The 16944-nt window shown below is 44.6% G+C and overlaps 1 protein-coding gene across 1 annotated transcript; it reads left to right on the forward strand.

Annotated features, from left to right (window-relative positions):
• The first annotated feature begins 901 nt into the window (after positions 1-901).
• On the forward strand, positions 902-6540 carry LHFPL5 (LHFPL tetraspan subfamily member 5). Its single transcript, XM_007939450.1, has 2 exons — positions 902-1313; positions 6236-6540. Exons 1-2 carry the CDS (start codon positions 902-904, stop codon positions 6538-6540), a joined length of 717 nt encoding a protein of 238 aa, XP_007937641.1.
• The last annotated feature ends 10404 nt before the right edge of the window (positions 6541-16944 follow it).

The following is a 16944-nucleotide window of genomic DNA, read 5'->3' on the forward strand; positions in this document are numbered from 1 at the left end:
TGTCTGAGAAGGCGCATAAGAAATGTTTTGAGGGCGGCGGGGGTCGGGGTAGAGGCTCTGTCTTTTAGTCTCTGTGGTTCTTGCTTGGGGGAAGGTATTCTCCAATACAGAGCTTAACACATACTGGGCTCTTAGTAGTCGTTGACTGATAGGGACGAGAAACCAGTGACCGGAAGACAGAACCAAGAAAGATGCTGACCCCCAGCGGGAGCTGGAGGTTCCCGGAAGGCGACGAGGAAGCTAGGGAGGGTTGGAATGGGGTGGGAATAGCTCTCGGGAAGCGATTTTGTGGCTGTAGTTACGAGGGAGGAAGGTGACAGCCGCAGCTTCACTCTCACTATTCTTGCCATCCCCGCTCAGGAGGATGAAGCGAGGTTTCAGTTTCCTATAAAGTCAGGCTGGGTCAGGCAGCTCCCCTCGCCTCCTGAAGAGCCTGAGGGTCGGTTCATTTGCTCACTCTGAGGCCTTTTGGCCAGGCTCCCGCCTCCCAAAGTTCCGGGGCGCTGGCCGCGGTGCTGAAACATTCCCTCGCCTCGGAGGGAAGGAGGCGGGGCTGGATCCGGGCGAAGGGGGCGGAGCTCTCTGGAGCTCAAGCTGGAAAGAGGGGCCGGGCGACGCTAGCAGGCCTGAGACCTTGACAGGCCTGCAAGGAGGCAGGAGACGGAGACAAGCCAAGCTAAAGCGGAACCAGGCACCTGGACAAGCTTCCCCTGAAGAGACCAAGGTTACCCTCATTGCCCTACGATCACCTTTCCTCTACCTTGGAGGGACTGTCACTAAGTGTCCTATCCTCAGCCTTTTCCCAAAACCGAGCTGAGGAGGGGCCTACTTCTGGCCTCCATCCACAAAGTTAACAAATTCTAGCCCTCAAGCCCCCAGACCAGGACCCAGTGCCCTCACCATGGTGAAGTTGCTGCCTGCTCAGGAGGCAGCCAAGATCTACCATACCAACTACGTGCGGAACTCACGGGCCATAGGTGTGATGTGGGGCACACTCACCATCTGCTTCTCCGTGCTGGTCATGGCTCTCTTTATCCAACCCTACTGGATCGGTGACAGCGTCAACACACCCCAGGCAGGGTACTTTGGCCTTTTCTCCTACTGTGTGGGCAATGTGCTGTCCTCTGAGCTCATCTGCAAAGGCGGCCCCTTGGACTTCTCCTCTATCCCCTCCAGAGCCTTCAAGACCGCCATGTTCTTTGTGGCCTTAGCCATGTTCCTTATCATTGGCTCCATCATCTGCTTCAGCCTGTTCTTCGTCTGCAACACAGCTACTGTCTACAAGATCTGCGCATGGATGCAGCTGGCTGCTGGTGAGCAGGGATGGTGGGAGGGGAGGCAGTGCAGTAGGTCCCAAGAAACAAACATGTTCAGGGACATTTTTACCGAGCCACACATTTGCATATGTATAACACTTTACAAAGTGCTGTTTACATATATCATCTGGAAGAGCCTCACTGCTACCCAGTGAAGTGGATAGACTTTCCATTTTATAGATAAGGCTCTGAGGAGGTAACTTAACTTAACTGCGCACACAAATAGTGAAGGACAGAATCTTTTGTTCTAAATCTGGTGCCCAGGCCATTCGCCTGACTTCAGAGCTGCCCTCTCCCTATCCCTGTCTCACACTCCTCTGCACCTTCTCTGTATGATGAGGGAGAAACTGAGGCAGGGGTGATACAAGTCTTAAAGTGGGCAGTGAGAAGATAGGTGAAGGGTGACCATGTTAAGGAAGAAGGATGAGGGAACATTTAGCAGTGTTGCACCAAGAGTAGTAGAATGGACCCTGATTCACCATTACAGGATCATGGGATGATAGAAACACAACCATCCCTCTCTCGTTCTCTATGCTGCCCTCCTATCCCCTTCTACACACATTCCAGAAATATATTTGCCAACTAGGCTTCAGAGTGCCTCTGAGGAAAGGATTCCCTTATTCCTATGACTACTCTTGGGAAGAATGACAGAGCATCACTAACTCATTGGCTCTTAAGCCTCCCTGAGCTTTCAAAAGAAATACCCCTGGAGATTCTGATCCAGTATATCTGGGTGGGGCCTGGGCTATTTGGATGAGTGAATTTATCACTTGCTTTTCTTTGGTATTGATGAGGGGAGGCCTTGGGTGGCTGGGAAGGGTGAGGTTCTGAAGGGGATAAGCATTGGGGCAGGAACAGCTGCCCTAAGGAAAGTGTGATGCTGATTTGCCAAATCTAGGGCAGATGTTCTAGTGTCATCTGTTGGTTGTGACATGAAAATATGAGTCTGTGTAGCTGCTAAAGAATGAGTGTGAATCGGGTTCTTGAAAAGATTAGGATTGAATGAGAGAGACAAAGAAGGAAGTTGAGGCCTTCAAATCAGTATTTCTTTCTCCCACTCTATTGTGATCTCTGTTGTGAGGAGTGACCTTGTCCCTTGTCTGCTCTTCTTTCTATCTCCAGCATAGTGCTTGTCACACAGAAGGGGGTTGGTAAATTTTTTCTCAAGTGAATATAAGCTGGGATCAGGTCTTTGTAAATCAGGCTGAGGAATTCCAACTTGATTTTCTGGGCAGCTAAAGCTCCTCGTTTAGGACTGTGCTTTAGAAGGAGCTGAACGGTGGACAGATGAGGATGAGGGAGGGACTGGAGGTGAGCACAGCAGTCAGGAAGCCTACTGAACTGCAAGTAAGGAGAGTGTAGTCTGAGGGACTGTGGGGGCCAGCACTTGGGTGGAGGGGGCAGCAGGACAAGGGATGGAGGTGTGGAAGTTGGCAGTGGATGGGACCAGGAATCTATATGAACCCTCACATACTTACCCACCCGGGTGCCATTTGCTGAGCAGGCATCACTGAGAGGGCCAGGGTAGGGATGGGCCAATAGACCATCAGAATCAGTCTCTATCTGGGTCATAGAACTGAAGACACTGATAGCAGAGGTGGCCAGATGCCATCCTATGTAACATTTATGTTGGGAGAGGGTGTAGGTGGAATCGTGTTCCATTCTGTGGTGCTAGGGAGGGGAGGATGAGCCACAGGGAGAAATGAAAAGGGGGTGTGCCCATAGCCAGCAGCTGGTAAATGCATCCATTTGAGGAGGGCTAAACCCAATGACATTAACCTTGCCAGAAAGCTGGGATCTAGGAAGGGAGAGAGAAGGGGAAAGTGGACTGATGCCTGGGGCAGTATGGGGCTGCAGCTTTACAATATTGATGGAGTTTCCAGATGCTAGATGTAGGTCTCAGCCCTTAGGAACACAGGCAGGACAAGTTCCTTGTCTTCTCTGAGCCTTGGTAACTTCATTTGTAGAATGTGACAGCAATACCCCCTTTCACAGGGTTCATGTGAGGATCATATAATATAATGCATGTAAAACACTTGGCATGATGCCTGGAACATAGTAGATTTTTGGTAAATGTGAAAAACATAAAAATCAACTTTATCATTCAGGATGGGGTAGGGGATACCACAGTAACAAACAATTCCCCAAATCTTAGTGGCTTGTAACAGAAGATTGTTTCTGGTTCTGCTCTCACTATTCTCTTGTGAGACCGAGGCTGGAGCACAGTTGTTGTTGTTATTTGTCGTCTAGCTGGATCCTACTCATAGCGACCCCCCTTGGGTTTCTGAGGCAGTATCACTACAGATTAGATTGCCCAATCTTCCTTCCAAGGAGTGGCTGGTGGGTTTGAATCACCAGCCTTCTGGTTAGCAGTCAAGTGCCTTAGGCACTATGCTACCAGAGCTACCCACACTACCAGAGATCCTATTTGAACTCACATGGCTGTGAGGGTGTGGGGTACTTCAATGCCAATGATAATAGCAACAACTAAAATTAATTAGCCACTTATCATGTGCCAAACACTGTAGCAGCATTTTTCCATACATGATCACATTTAATCCTAATAACCCTGCTATAAGTCAAAAACCCAAACCCACTGCCATTGAGTAATTTCTGACACATAGTGACCCTATGGGACAGAGTAGCTAGAATTCCATAGGGTTTCCAAGGCTGTTACTCTTTACTCAAGCAGAGTGCTTCATCTTTCTCCCATGGAGCCACTAATGGGTGCCAATCACCAACCTTTTGGTTGCAGGCCAATACACCAGTAGGGCCTTGTGGTATAACACTTAGCACTCTAGACTCTGAGTCCAACCATGTGAGTTCAAATCTTGGTTAAAGCTATAAGGCAGGCATTTTTATTCCTGTTTTGCAGATGAGAGAATGGAAGTCAGAAAGAGTAAGTAAATTGCATGAGAACACTGTGCAGGCCTCTACTTAGAGCTCTGAGACACCAAAAATGGGGCAGATCCCCACACTACCACCCAGAGTCTTAAGTGGGTGAGTACAGTGTTCACAACCTATTTCCAAGTAAGAGGCCCTAGGTTCCTTTCTGGAGTTCCCATAGGGGGATTCTATGGGAAAAGGAGGCCAAGAGGAGGAGAGGTGGGGAGAATAGAAAGCTCAAAAGTTCAAAAGTTCAAAAAGGCAACTTCCTTTCTATGCTCACCTATGCACCTAGTATTTATGGGTCACCCTTCAAGCTAGGGGCCATGCCAGGCACTGAGGGTCTGGTCTCACACCAAGTGGGGAAGGACCTGGCTATACAGGTAAGACCACAGAGCTCTGGGAGGGCTCCCCTCCCTGACTCTAAATATTTTCCTGAAATACTTCTCAGTCCGTCACTAAGTCTGAAATGTCACAATTAAATACAGTCAGCCCTTTACAGAGATATCATGCTCTGGGGATGGGAAGAATGGACTTTGGAGTGGTTTAATGGGAGGGGATAAGAGAAGTGGGTAAGGTGAGGGACACTGAAGTTTTAGCTTTAAATACCAAGTCAGTGTTGCCATGGAGTTGATTCTGACTCAAGGCAACTCCATGTATGTCAAAGTAGAACCATGCTCTATAAGGTTTTCAATGGGTGGCTTTTCAGAAGTAAATCACTGGTCCTTTCGTCTGAGGTGCCTGGATGGACCTGAATTTCCAACCTTTAGTTAGCAGCCAAGCACATTAACTGTTTGCACCAGACGAGGACTCCAGTGAAGGTATAGGATGGGGTGATGATGTGTTATGTACCAGGCACTCTTCAAGCACCTTACCGATGTTAACTCATTTGAACCTCACTGCAACTCCAGCAGGAGCTCTGGTGGCGTAGTGCCTAAGACTGCTAACCAGAAGGCTGGTGGTTCAAACTCACCAGCTACTCCTCGGAAAGAAGGTTGGGCAATCTACTTCTGTAGTGATACCGCCTTGGAAACCCAAGGAGGGGTTGCTATGAGTTGGATCCGACTCCATGGCAATGAGTTTGGTTTTGGTTTAGCAACTCCAACAGGTAGTTCTATTAGTACCCCCATTATACAGATGAGGAAACTGTAGCAAAGAAAGCTGAAATAGCTTGCTCTGAGTCACACAGCTAGTTTGTGGAGAGCTAGGCTTGAGATCCAGCAGCCTGGCTTAATGTTTCCCAGACTTTCTTACCAAGAGAATCCCCTGGTGCTTGTTAAAATCATGAATTCCTGAGCCCGACCCAGAACTTGTGAAACTAAATTCTCAGGGAAGATGCCTGGGAATCAGCATTTTTAACAAGTATTCAGGGCATTCTTAAATTCAGTTGTTGGCAACTGCACTGTGCTGTCCTGGGTAAGGGAGAGGATGAGACTGTTTAGCCTGAATGGAAGATTCATGAAGGAAGCAGCAGGCAGTGGGGCTGGAAACCATCCTGTATTTATTGAACAAGACACGTGACTTGTGGGCCATCATTATTTTATATACTGTGAAAAGAAAAAAAAACACTACTAACCAAACTATAACCTAATGTTTTCTTATTACACTGAATGTAAGATAGTTCTAATTTCAGAGATGTTGAAATGCAAGCAGATGTGTATCACTGAGGAGAAGTTCTCCGGAGAGCTCTGAAGCCAGGGTAGAGAGTGCCTGGTTGAGTCCAAGAGGAGGAAGGTGGCCATTTGGTAGGATGGCCTGGTATAGTGGAGAGTTTTCCCTGGACTGAGTAATTCCCTGACCAGCAGCCCCTGACTGCTGGTCCCGGGAGCAAGTCACTGTAGCTTTTACAGCCCCACTCTTCTCACCGATGCTCTGCAAGAAAGATAGAGAGCTATTCCTCTCAGATACAAGATGAGAGATGACAAGAGATGACAAGATGACAGTAGTGTGAGCAAACTTGGGGTGGGGGAGTGGGGAGAAGCAGGTTGGGCTCATCCGTCTGACACCATCTATACCCTCTCTTGCCCTCTTAGCCACAGGCCTGATGATTGGCTGCTTGGTCTACCCAGATGGTTGGGATTCAAGTGAGGTACGGCGCATGTGTGGGGAGCAGACAGGCAAGTACACACTGGGCCACTGCACCATCCGCTGGGCCTTTATGCTGGCCATCCTCAGCATTGGTGATGCCCTCATCCTCTCCTTCCTGGCCTTCGTGCTGGGCTACCGGCAGGACAAGCTGCTCCCTGATGACTACAAGGCCGATGGAAACGGTAACCTACTCCAGCCCCTAGTGGTCCTCAGTGTGGGGGTGGGGAGTTCCTCTAACCCAGTCACCTGAGGCTTGGCCCCTGGCCAAAGGGTGGGGACACCAAAACCAATCAGACACAGCTCTGTTCTCCAAGAGGCCAAAGGTCAATGGAGGGTTTTAGGAAGCAGGCAATGAGGTGATGCAGGCCCACATGTCCAAGGTGGTCTGTAAATAGAGGGGTGTCCCCATCCCACTGTGCTCTGGATTCTACAAGAGAAAGAGCCCTACGCCAGCCTGGAAGCCAAGTGAGGTCTTCCCTAGAAAGGAGGCACTGAGGCTGTGTCTTGAGGTAAGCATGAAGAGTTTGCTAGGCAGAGAGAATAGGACCAGGAAGCAGAGAGAATGAATCGTGGGGAAAGAGCAGAAAGGCAGGTTAATGTGTGGGATATGCTGGAAAAAGCCCAGAGAGTGCAGAAGTGACAGCTCTAAGTGCAGATAATAGAGCCCTAGCTCCCTTGGAGGAGCTCTGGTGACATAGTGCGTAAGGCATTTGACTGCTAACCAGAAGGAAGGTTGGGCAATCTACTTCTGTAGTGATACTGCCTTGGAAACCCAAGGAGGGGTTGCTATGAGTTGAATCTGACTCAACAGCAATGGGGTAGCTCCCTTGGGTTCAGGTAGCATTGAGGTTCTAGGTATGTCCATCCTGTTTGAATCCTCTCTTGTCCAAATCCTGCCCGCCTTCATAAAGTTCAACGATAGCTAACCCTTGAGGCCCTGGCAGACCCTTCATGGAAGCCTTTCCTGACTGCTTCCCATTGAATTCCCTTCTTCCTAGGTTCTTCCCCTGTTTTGAGGGACTCTTTCCCAGAGGGTAAATTTCATCTCCTTATTAGAGGGCAAGGCCTGTGTCACTTCCCTGTGAATCCAAAAATGCCTCATCTCAGCAGGTGGTCACTGTCAGGGGCCTCTCTGCCATCCCTTCCCCATAGATGTCTTCACTTCAGCCCCTGGACCTGCACTAGAAGCAGCCAAATTTCCCTGTCCCCTGTCCTTCCCAGATGAAGTGCTGAAAGGCCAGAGGGCACCAACCAGAGATGCCCAGAGAAGACTTAGGTCTTCTTGTGCTCAGTCCAGGGCCCATTTCACAGGGAAGAATCTGAGCCATTCCATCCTTCTTTGTGGGCAGGAGAGACTTCTGTATCTGAGTTTTTTGGTTAAAGATGGAAAGGGAAATACCAGAAAGAGCTGAGAAGAGGGCCATCTCTTTCCATTGCAGTATACTTGATTTTTGCAGCTCTCACATCAGGGGGATTTCTAGGGTCTGAGCTCCCCATAAAGGAAAGGGAAATGGAATTACTATTTGAAGAGCCTCTTCCATATGCAAGAGTGGTGTTGAGTTTTTTTCCACAGCATTTTCATTGAACCCTCCCAGCACCCCTGTGAGGCAAGGTCAGAGTTGGGGATTCTAGTAGCAATCTGCACAAACAGCTCCAGTGACAGACGTTCTTCCTTCCCGAGGGTTCAGCAGGAGTGGCTGGAAGCTCTCTTTCTAGCGCTGGGCCTCAAGGCAAGGCCACCTCCAGATCCACCTGGACGTAGTGACAAAGTATTTTTTATATTACCTATTTGCATCCTTTCTTTTTCGGAAGAGATTCTTTTAGCAAAAAAAAAGAAAAAAAAATCATAAATCTTCAAAATGCTTTCAGGTAAAGAGATGGTTTTGGTCCTTTGACATTTTATGAATCAAAATGTCAATTCATTTTCCTCTCCTTTCTTGTCCCTGACCTTTCACATCCCATATACCTTGTTCTCAATCTTCTCTGCTTTTTCCTCTGTGCTTTTGTCCCCTCACTATTTTGTACAAGGTTTGTTTTATCCATTTTGTTTATTCTCTTTTAAGAAACCTCCACATAACCTTTCTGAATACATCTAGCTACTCAATGACGGTCCCTGTTCTGTCAGTGCACAAAGTTGAGTCAGGCGAGCCAAGTTTGACTCCCACTTCTTCCAAGTCACTTTAGTTCAATAGGCTTTAGTGTTCTTTTCTGTAAAAGAGGGAACACTAACCTCTATGCTGCCCACCGTCCATTATTGTGTGGTTTGAATGAGACAATGAAAGCAGAAAAGAAGGCTTGCAGAAGTGTAGTTGCTGATCTACTTCTTAGAGGATAAGGAGGCAGGGGGTAGTAAGTATGGGACTTGGAGTCAGAGCTGGGTTTAAATTTTAGCTCCATTGTTAACTAGCTGTGTAACTTTGGAGAGGTTACTTAACTTCTCTGAGACTCAATTTCCTCATCTGAGCCTTATTTCCACGGGGCTGGGAGGCAGGTATTTTACTCATTTGTAAAAAATACTTGGTTCAAAAGATTATGCACAGGAACAAGATAAGGATGTTCATTTGTGTCACTTCTATTGAATGTTTTACTGGAGGTTATAACCAGGATAATTAGACAAGAAATAAGAAATCTAGTTTGGAACGGAGTAAGTAAAACTATCTCATTTGCAGATGACCTGACCTTCTACATGGAAAATCCCAAATAATCCACTAAAATACTGTCAGTGCTGGTAAATGAATTCAGTGAGGTTGCAGGATATAAGATCTGATAGTGTAGTGCCTAAGGCACTTGACTGCTAATCAGAAGGCTGGCAGTTCAAACCCACCAGCCACTCCTAGGAAGGAAGATGGGGCAATCTACTTCCATAGTGATACTGCCTTGGAAACCCAAGGAAGGTTTGCTATGAGTCGGGTCCGACTTGACGGCACATAACAACAACAACAATATAAAAATCAGTTGTATTTCTATATGCTAGAAATGAACAATCAAAAAATAAAATTAATAAAACAACTGCATTTATAATAGCATAAAAAAAATTCAGGAATCAATCTAACAAAATAAGTACAAGACTTGCACACTAAAAGCTACAAAACACCATTAAAAGAACTTAAAGGCCTTAAAAAAATGAAAGGCATTTCATTTCCAATCCATTCCAATGGATTAGTAAGACTTAATATTGTTAAAATGGCAATACTCCCCAAACTCCCAAACTCATCTACAGATTCAATGCAATTCCCATCAAAGTCTCAGCTGTTTCCCCCCTCACCCTCGAAATTGACAAATTGTTCCTAAAAATCATATGAAAATGGAAGGGACCCAGGATAGCCAAAACAATCATGAAAACAAAAACAAAGTTGAAGGACTCATACTTCTTGATTTCAAAACTTGCTACAAAGCTACAGTAATCAAGGCTGTGGTATTGGTGTAAGGATTGAAAATGGAATAGAATTGAGTCCAAAAATAAACCTAAATATTTATGGTCAATTGATTTCTTTCTTTCTTTTTTTATTTTTTAATTGTCGTGAAAATATATGTGACAAAAGATAGGGCAATGAATTTTCTACTTGGACTCTTCAGTGATATATCATTCTTCAGGCTGTGCTACCACTTTTGCTATTCCTTTCCAAATCATTCCACCACCCTAAGTAAAAACTTCTTTCTGCCATCCTTGTTAACCACTAATCTTTGGTTGCTATGTATTTGCTTATTTCATGTGTGTGAGATCATACAGTATCTGTCCTTTTGCAACTGGTTTATTTTGCTCAGCATGATGTTTTCAAGGCTCATCCATGTTGTGGCATGGATCAGGACTTATTTCTCTTTGTTGTTGTTGTGATCCTTATCAGTCATCTCACACTTCCTCCATTGTCTCCCCAAGGCCTGGGATCAGATCTTCTTAATATTTAGATCTGCTGGAGACAAGTGATGCTCCATCACTCTCTATCCCCATTGGTTGAAGAAAAGGTCTCTGAAGGAATGCAGATTTCTAGTAATGCTTTTCGTTCTTAAAATGCCTCAGTGCAAAAAGCTGGAATGCCTTTCTAAAATGAACTTAAGTTGAATAGAGACTGATGAGAAAGATTGTGGGTTTGAGGACTAAACTTGTGGGTGCTGCCTCTGAAAAGAGAAAAGAGCCATTCCTTCTAAAAGGACAAATGACTCATCATTCCTTTGTTATCAAATGACATTTCCTACTGTAATTATGGGAGTAATGAAAAAAAAAAGTGCTCCATAAATCCAAACTCTCCATTCTGTCACTTGTAGCTTGTAACTATACTCAGCTTACCAAAAAATGGCTTCCTGGTTAATTTCCCTCTCCATCTGCAGCTACACAATTTTTTGCCTTTGTTGCTATGATTCTCTCTGCATATCTCCTCCCATTTCTAAAGAACGTTTAGCTGCCATCAGACATGACATCTCTCTAATCACCACTTCCTGCCTTTATCCTTCATCAACTGTAGTTGCTGCATAAAATTTCATTATTGATTCTTTGCCCCATCTGTTGCCCTAATCAACCTGAAGTGTATGCCAGACTTCTCTGTTCTCACACACACAGAGAACTCCAAACTTTATTTTGTAATGTACTCCTAGGTTGGTATAATATTTTAAAATTTTGTCTACTTTTGAAAACTAATGGCCCACCAACTTGTGTTTCCACTGCACTTATAAACAAACCTATTGTGGCTCTTGTTGCACTTGTACTACAGCAATGTTATGTAGGCTCTGAACTCCTAGGATGCAAGATCTGGAGATCCCATTAATTTGTGTAATGCCAGCACCTTGAAGAATACTTTGCACACAGAAACACTAACACATTTTAATCACTTAAAATACCCCCAAACAGAGCAAATATTTTTTTTCTTTTTGAACTTAAGGTGTATTTCCCATATTCCCACTTTCACCTCTCAAAGTGGTGTAAAATGTTATTTGCCAAGCTGTTGTGAAAATTAGAGATAATTGGAAAATGCCTATGAAAAAACAAACTTACTGCCATTGAGTCAATCCCAACTCACAGCAGCCCCCATTGTTTCCAAGGCTGTAAATCTTTACAGAAGCAGACTCTCCTTTCTTCCACAGAGCAGGTGATGGGTTTGAACCACCAACCTTTTGGTTAGCAGCCAAATGCCTTAATCAGAACACCACCAGAGCTCCTTGGAAAATGCCTAATCAACCAACCAACCTCACTGCCCTCAAGTCAGATCTGACTCACAGTGCTAGCAAGCTCTATAACTACTGATATCCAACACTGTCCCTGCACTTTCTTGTGATAACCAGAAGGTGGGGAGATGACCTTCAGTGAATTTCTGTTTCTCTCTCCTCAATATTCCCCATCCACATCAGTACTTAATTTTCTGCCAGCAATGAGGCTAGCATCACAGCAATTTCCTTTCCATTAATTCTGGTCAGAGTCTTTTCAATGATGCCTGAAAAGGAACATCTAGCACTCAACAACCATCCAAACCATGCTTGAAAACTGAAAAGGGGAGAGTTCAGTTCCAGGCCTGAAGGGTTTCTAAGGGCCACAGGCTTGGGGGTTCCACAAAGTCTATCAGACCAGTAAGCCTGGTCCCAAAAGACCTCTTTCAGGTGCTAAAAAGCACTTTGAAGACTAAGGTGTGTCTGACTCAAGCTGTGGTATTTTCAATCATTTCACATGCATGCAAAAGCTAGACAATAAATAAGGAAGACCAAAGAAGAATTGGTGCTTTTGCATTATGGTGTTGGCAAAGAATATCGAATATACAATGAACTCCCAGAAGAATGAACAAATATATATTGGAAGAAGTTCAGCCAGAATGTTCCCTAGAAACAAGGATAGCAAGACTTCATGTCATGTACTTTGGACATGTTATCAGGAGGAACTAGCTGTAGTAGAACCAAAACCAAAACCAAACTCACTGCCATCAAGTTGGATCCAACTCATAGCAACGCCTCCTTGGGTTTCTGAGGTGGTAAATCTTTATGGAAGTAGATTGCCCAGTCTTCTTTCCATGGAGTGGCTTATAGGTTTGAACTGCCAGCCTTCTGGTTAGCAGTCAAATGCCTTAAGCAGTAAGCCACCAGAGCTCCCAGTAGTAGCAGAAGGTCAGCAAAAAAGAGGATGATCTGCAACAAGATGGACTAACACAGTGGCTGCATCAGTGGCCTTAAACATAGCAACGATTGTGAGGATGGCACAGGACTGGGTAGTACTTTGTTCCATCGTACATAGGGTCCCTATGAGTCAGAGCCAACCTGACAGCACCTAACAACAACAACCAGGATCCAAAATATATAAAGAAGTCCCATAGCTCAACAATAAAAAGATAAATAGCCTAATTAAAAAAAAAATAGGCAAAGGATTTGAATATACTGTCTCAAAAAGACAGATAAATAGCCAGTAAGTACATGAAAAGAAAAGCACACTAGTCATCAGGGAAATACAAATCAGAACTACAATGAGATACTACATCACACCACAAGGATGGCTAGAATAAAAAATAGACAATAACTAGTGTTGGTGAGGATATAGAGAAATTGGAACCTTCATGCATTGCTGGTGGAAATGTAAAATGGTACAGCTGCTTTGCAAAACAGTTTGGCAGTTCCTCAAGTGGTTAAACATAAGAGTTACCATATGACACAGCAAGTCCACTCCTAAGTATATATACAAGAGAACTGAAGATACATGTTGACAAAGAAAGTTTAAGAAACCAGACACAAAAGGTCATATGTTGTATTACTTCATTTATATGAAATATCCAGAACAGACAAATCCATAGAGTCAAACAGTACATTAGTAGGAGCTCTGATGGTGCAGTGCCTAAGGCATTTAACTGCTAACCAGAAGGTGGTTCAAACCCAGCAGCTGTTCCGTGTTAGGAAGATGGGGCCATCTACGTCTGTAAAGAGTTACCACCTAGGAAACCCAATGGGGGCAGTGATTCAGAATAGATCTGATGGCCATGAGGTTTTTTTTTTTTTTTTTTGAGTGGTAGGGGGTCTGGGAAGAGGGAGGGAGGGAGAGTGCCTGCTAATGGGTTTCCTTTCAGGGTGATGAAAATGTTCTGGAATTAGGTAGTGGTCATAGTTGTTCAACTCTGAATACATGGAGTTGCACATTTTAAATGAGTAAATTTTATGTTATGTTGAATTATATCTCAATTTAAAAAGTGAAGATCGTGCTGAGGATTAGACCATGGATACAAAGTCCTAACAATGCCTGCACATTATAGGTGATTGGTGAGTATTAGCTCTTCTCTCCCTTCTGTCTTTCCTGCATTGCCACCTTTTTTTTTTTCACATCATTCATCCACCTAACAGTCATTGGGTTCCAGCCCCAGGGCTAGACACATTTAGTCACTAGGAATATTAGTGAAGAAGCCAAAATTGGAGTTTACAGGCTGATAAACATTATGAACAAAAAGCACATGCTTTCATGAGACTGAAAGGAATTTGATCTACTTTGGGGATGTTGCAGTATGCAGGGAATTAGGCTAAAAACAAGACACATTTTGTTCTCTCTCTTTTTCCATTCCAGAGGAAGTCTGAAGCAGCTGAAGGATTGGTGAGTAATCCTGTTGGAGAGTGTTCTGGATGCCTTTGGAAAGACTTGTGTCCTTTCAGCTTCCTTAATGAATCCCAAGGCAGAATGACTCAAGGGGCTGGGCTGTAGGGGCAGTGATTGGCCTGGAGGAGGAAAGAGAAGTAACACCCTCCTCTCTGGTATCTGAGACCTTCACAGGCGGGAAATGAGAGGCAGGTAACCAGGAAGCTCTGTTTTGCTTGTGTCCTCTGGTGGCCTTGTGCCTAAGGCACTTGACTAGATTGGTCAATCTACTTCCGTTGTGATACTGCCTCAGAACCCAAAGAGATCGACTCAACAGCAGTGAGTTTTTTCTTTCTTTCTTTCTTTTTTTTGGGTTGAGAAGTAGAGAAAGAACAGGGAGAAATAGGCAGGTGGCTAGTTTCATGAATTCATCTCTTTGTTAAGCCTGGCAAATTTAAAAATTAAAGGCTGTTTTTAAGTCATTACTATAATATGGATCCTTACTTTCAGAAAAATTTTAAGTGATTTGTAAGAGACCACCTAAAACAAAAACAAAAACAAAAACAAACCAAACTCACTGCCATTGAGTTGATTTCAATTCACAGCAACCCCTCCTTGGGTTTCTGAGGTGCTATCTTTATGGAAGTAAATTGGCCAATCTTCCTCCTGAGGAGTGGCCTGGTAGGTCTGAACTACCAGCTTCCTGGTTAGCAGTCAAATGCCTTAGGCACTATACCACCAGAACCCCTAAGGAACACATGCAGGGAGGGAGCCCACAACAGTACCACCTTCCTTAATACCAAAAACCCATTGCTGTTAAGTTGAATTGCGACTCATAGTGATCCTGTATGACAGAGTAGGGCTGCCCCATAGGATTTCCAAGACTGGAAATCTGTGGAGCTGCTGTGGGGTTCAAACTGATGACGTTAGTTAGCAGCTAAGCACTTAACTGCTAGGGCTCCTTTCCTTAATAGCTGCCACTACAGGAGGCCCTGGGAGCTCTGGTAGCATAGTGCCTAAGGCACTTGACTGCTAACCAGAAGGCTGGCGGTTCAAACCCTCCAGCCACTCCTTGGTTCAAACCCTCCAGCCACTCCTCGGAAGGAAGATGGGACAATCTACTTCTGTAGTGATATTGCCTCGAAAACCCAAGGAGGGGTCATTATGAGTCAGGTCTGACTCAATGGCACACAACAACAGGAGGCCCTATAGGAGGCCAGGTGCTTCACATGGGTAGGAAGGATTATCTCTATTTAAAATCTTTATTTTTGCAAAGTTCCTTCCAGTTTTTGACCATGCCGTTCTACTTTTTGAATGACTGTAAGCGAATAGTTTCCCCACCACATTTATTACAGCATGCATCTCAAAACTTTAAAGTACATATCTGGGAATCGTGTTAAAATGAAGATTTTTTTTCAATTGAGGCATGAGGTGGTAGGGCCCAGGTAGGGCCCAGAGAATCGGCATTTCTCACCAGCTCCCTAATGATGGGTTGGTAACTACAGGGACCAGCGCTGTTACATTGTGGGGATTGCAATCAATGTCACAAACGTGTATGAACTGTTGAATGGAAAACCAATTTTCTCTGTAAACTTTCACCCAAATCACAATAAAAAGTTAAAAAGACAACAAACGGGGATCATACTTTGAGTAGCAAAGTATTTGCATATGAACATTTTCTCATGCTTTTATAATGTTCGTTTTAAAAGCCACAAGCTCCATACCACTGGTGCACCATGAATTGCTAAACCAGACCTTGGTTATTAGACAAATAGTTGCTATAATGGATAATAGCTTTTTGCAAACATTGGTAAATTCCCCAGTGAAACAGCTAAATTAAAGGGTAATCACACCTCTATTCTGCCCCTCCTCCCTTTTCTTTGGCACATTTTAAGAGACATGAGTTTTCACATGAGGGACACTGAATACTATCTTACACGGTACACAGGAGGTTTGTTTGTCTGGATAGAAATCAAAATGTGAGCATGCACAGGAGTGATTTATGTTGGCTTTTTAAAATATCACATTTTATAATCTTAGAATCTTTTGTTTTGTTTTTCTTATACTACAGGTCATCTATTTCCCAGATAACGGAAAATTAGGGAATTCAAGTCTTCAGAGATACAAACTTGTTCCTTCAAAGCTTCCCCGATACTCTGGCTCCTATAGCCCTGAAGCCTTTCTTTGTAGAATTAGAACCTGACAGTCTCCCAAGACAAGACCTCCTACTTGCATACAGAGAACTCTTTCAGGTGAAGCAGAACTGCAGTGAGCCACATCAAAGATATTCAGAGAAGCTGAGTGGTGTGGGGGTGCTCCTCTGACGGGGGACCCAAGTTCTCTCCCCAGCCCCTCACACTAAATCATTTTACCCTCTTGGGCCCCCTCCTCTGTAGAATGAGAAAGCTGAATGAGTCCATCTATAGAGGTCTCCCAGCTCTGTCTCTGACAACCCAGTAACTAAGGATAAACTCTGAAGACATGCACAAAAACTTCCCACATTTAGAAAGTTCTAAATGGGTTGTTGCAGAGGTGGCTGTAAGCACGCTGGATCATTGCAGATTAAGGTTTAGGGACTCGTGTTCTCCCTTCTCACATTTTCTTATTGCTGTTCAGAGGGAGTATGTGGTGGATACACCATGAGAACCTGACTCCTCTAATATTCATATTACAAAGAGGACAACAACCTGTCTTGGAAGAAGTGGCCCGAATGCTCCTTGGCCAGATTTCATCTCACCTACTTTGGTCATGTTGTCAGAAGGGACCATTCCTTGGGGAAGGAAATCATGCTTGGTAAAGTGGAAGGTCAGCAAAAAAGGGGAAAATCCTCAACGAGATGGACTGACACAGTGGTTGCCACGATGGGCTCAGGTATAGGATTGTGAGGATGGTGCACGACTGGGCAGTGTTTTGTTCTGTGGTACACAGGGTCGCTATGAGTTGAAGCCACCTTGACAGCACCTAACAACAACAACAACAGTAAAGAAGAAGTCTTACAAAGATTGAGCGAACATAGGATCTAAAACACTTGAGACTAAATTGACTTTTACTCCCTTAGAGCCCAGAATCTCTGGTAGCATAGTGGCTAAGGCACTTGACTGCTAACCAGAAGGCAGGCGGTTCAAA

The sequence above is a fragment of the Orycteropus afer genome, unplaced genomic scaffold (genome assembly GCF_000298275.1).
Source record: "Orycteropus afer afer isolate SDZICR_OR568_19922 unplaced genomic scaffold, OryAfe1.0 scaffold00059, whole genome shotgun sequence".
NCBI classification, from domain to species: Eukaryota; Metazoa; Chordata; class Mammalia; order Tubulidentata; family Orycteropodidae; genus Orycteropus; species Orycteropus afer.

Bases quoted from the DNA above. Each gene is read 5' to 3' on its own strand.
- LHFPL5 (XM_007939450.1), top strand. From the start codon at position 902: ATGGTGAAGTTGCTGCCTGCTCAGGAGGCAGCCAAGATCTACCATACC. The intron at 1,314-6,235 runs GTGAGCAGGGAT...TTGCCCTCTTAG, and splicing joins ATGGATGCAGCTGGCTGCTG to CCACAGGCCTGATGATTGGC.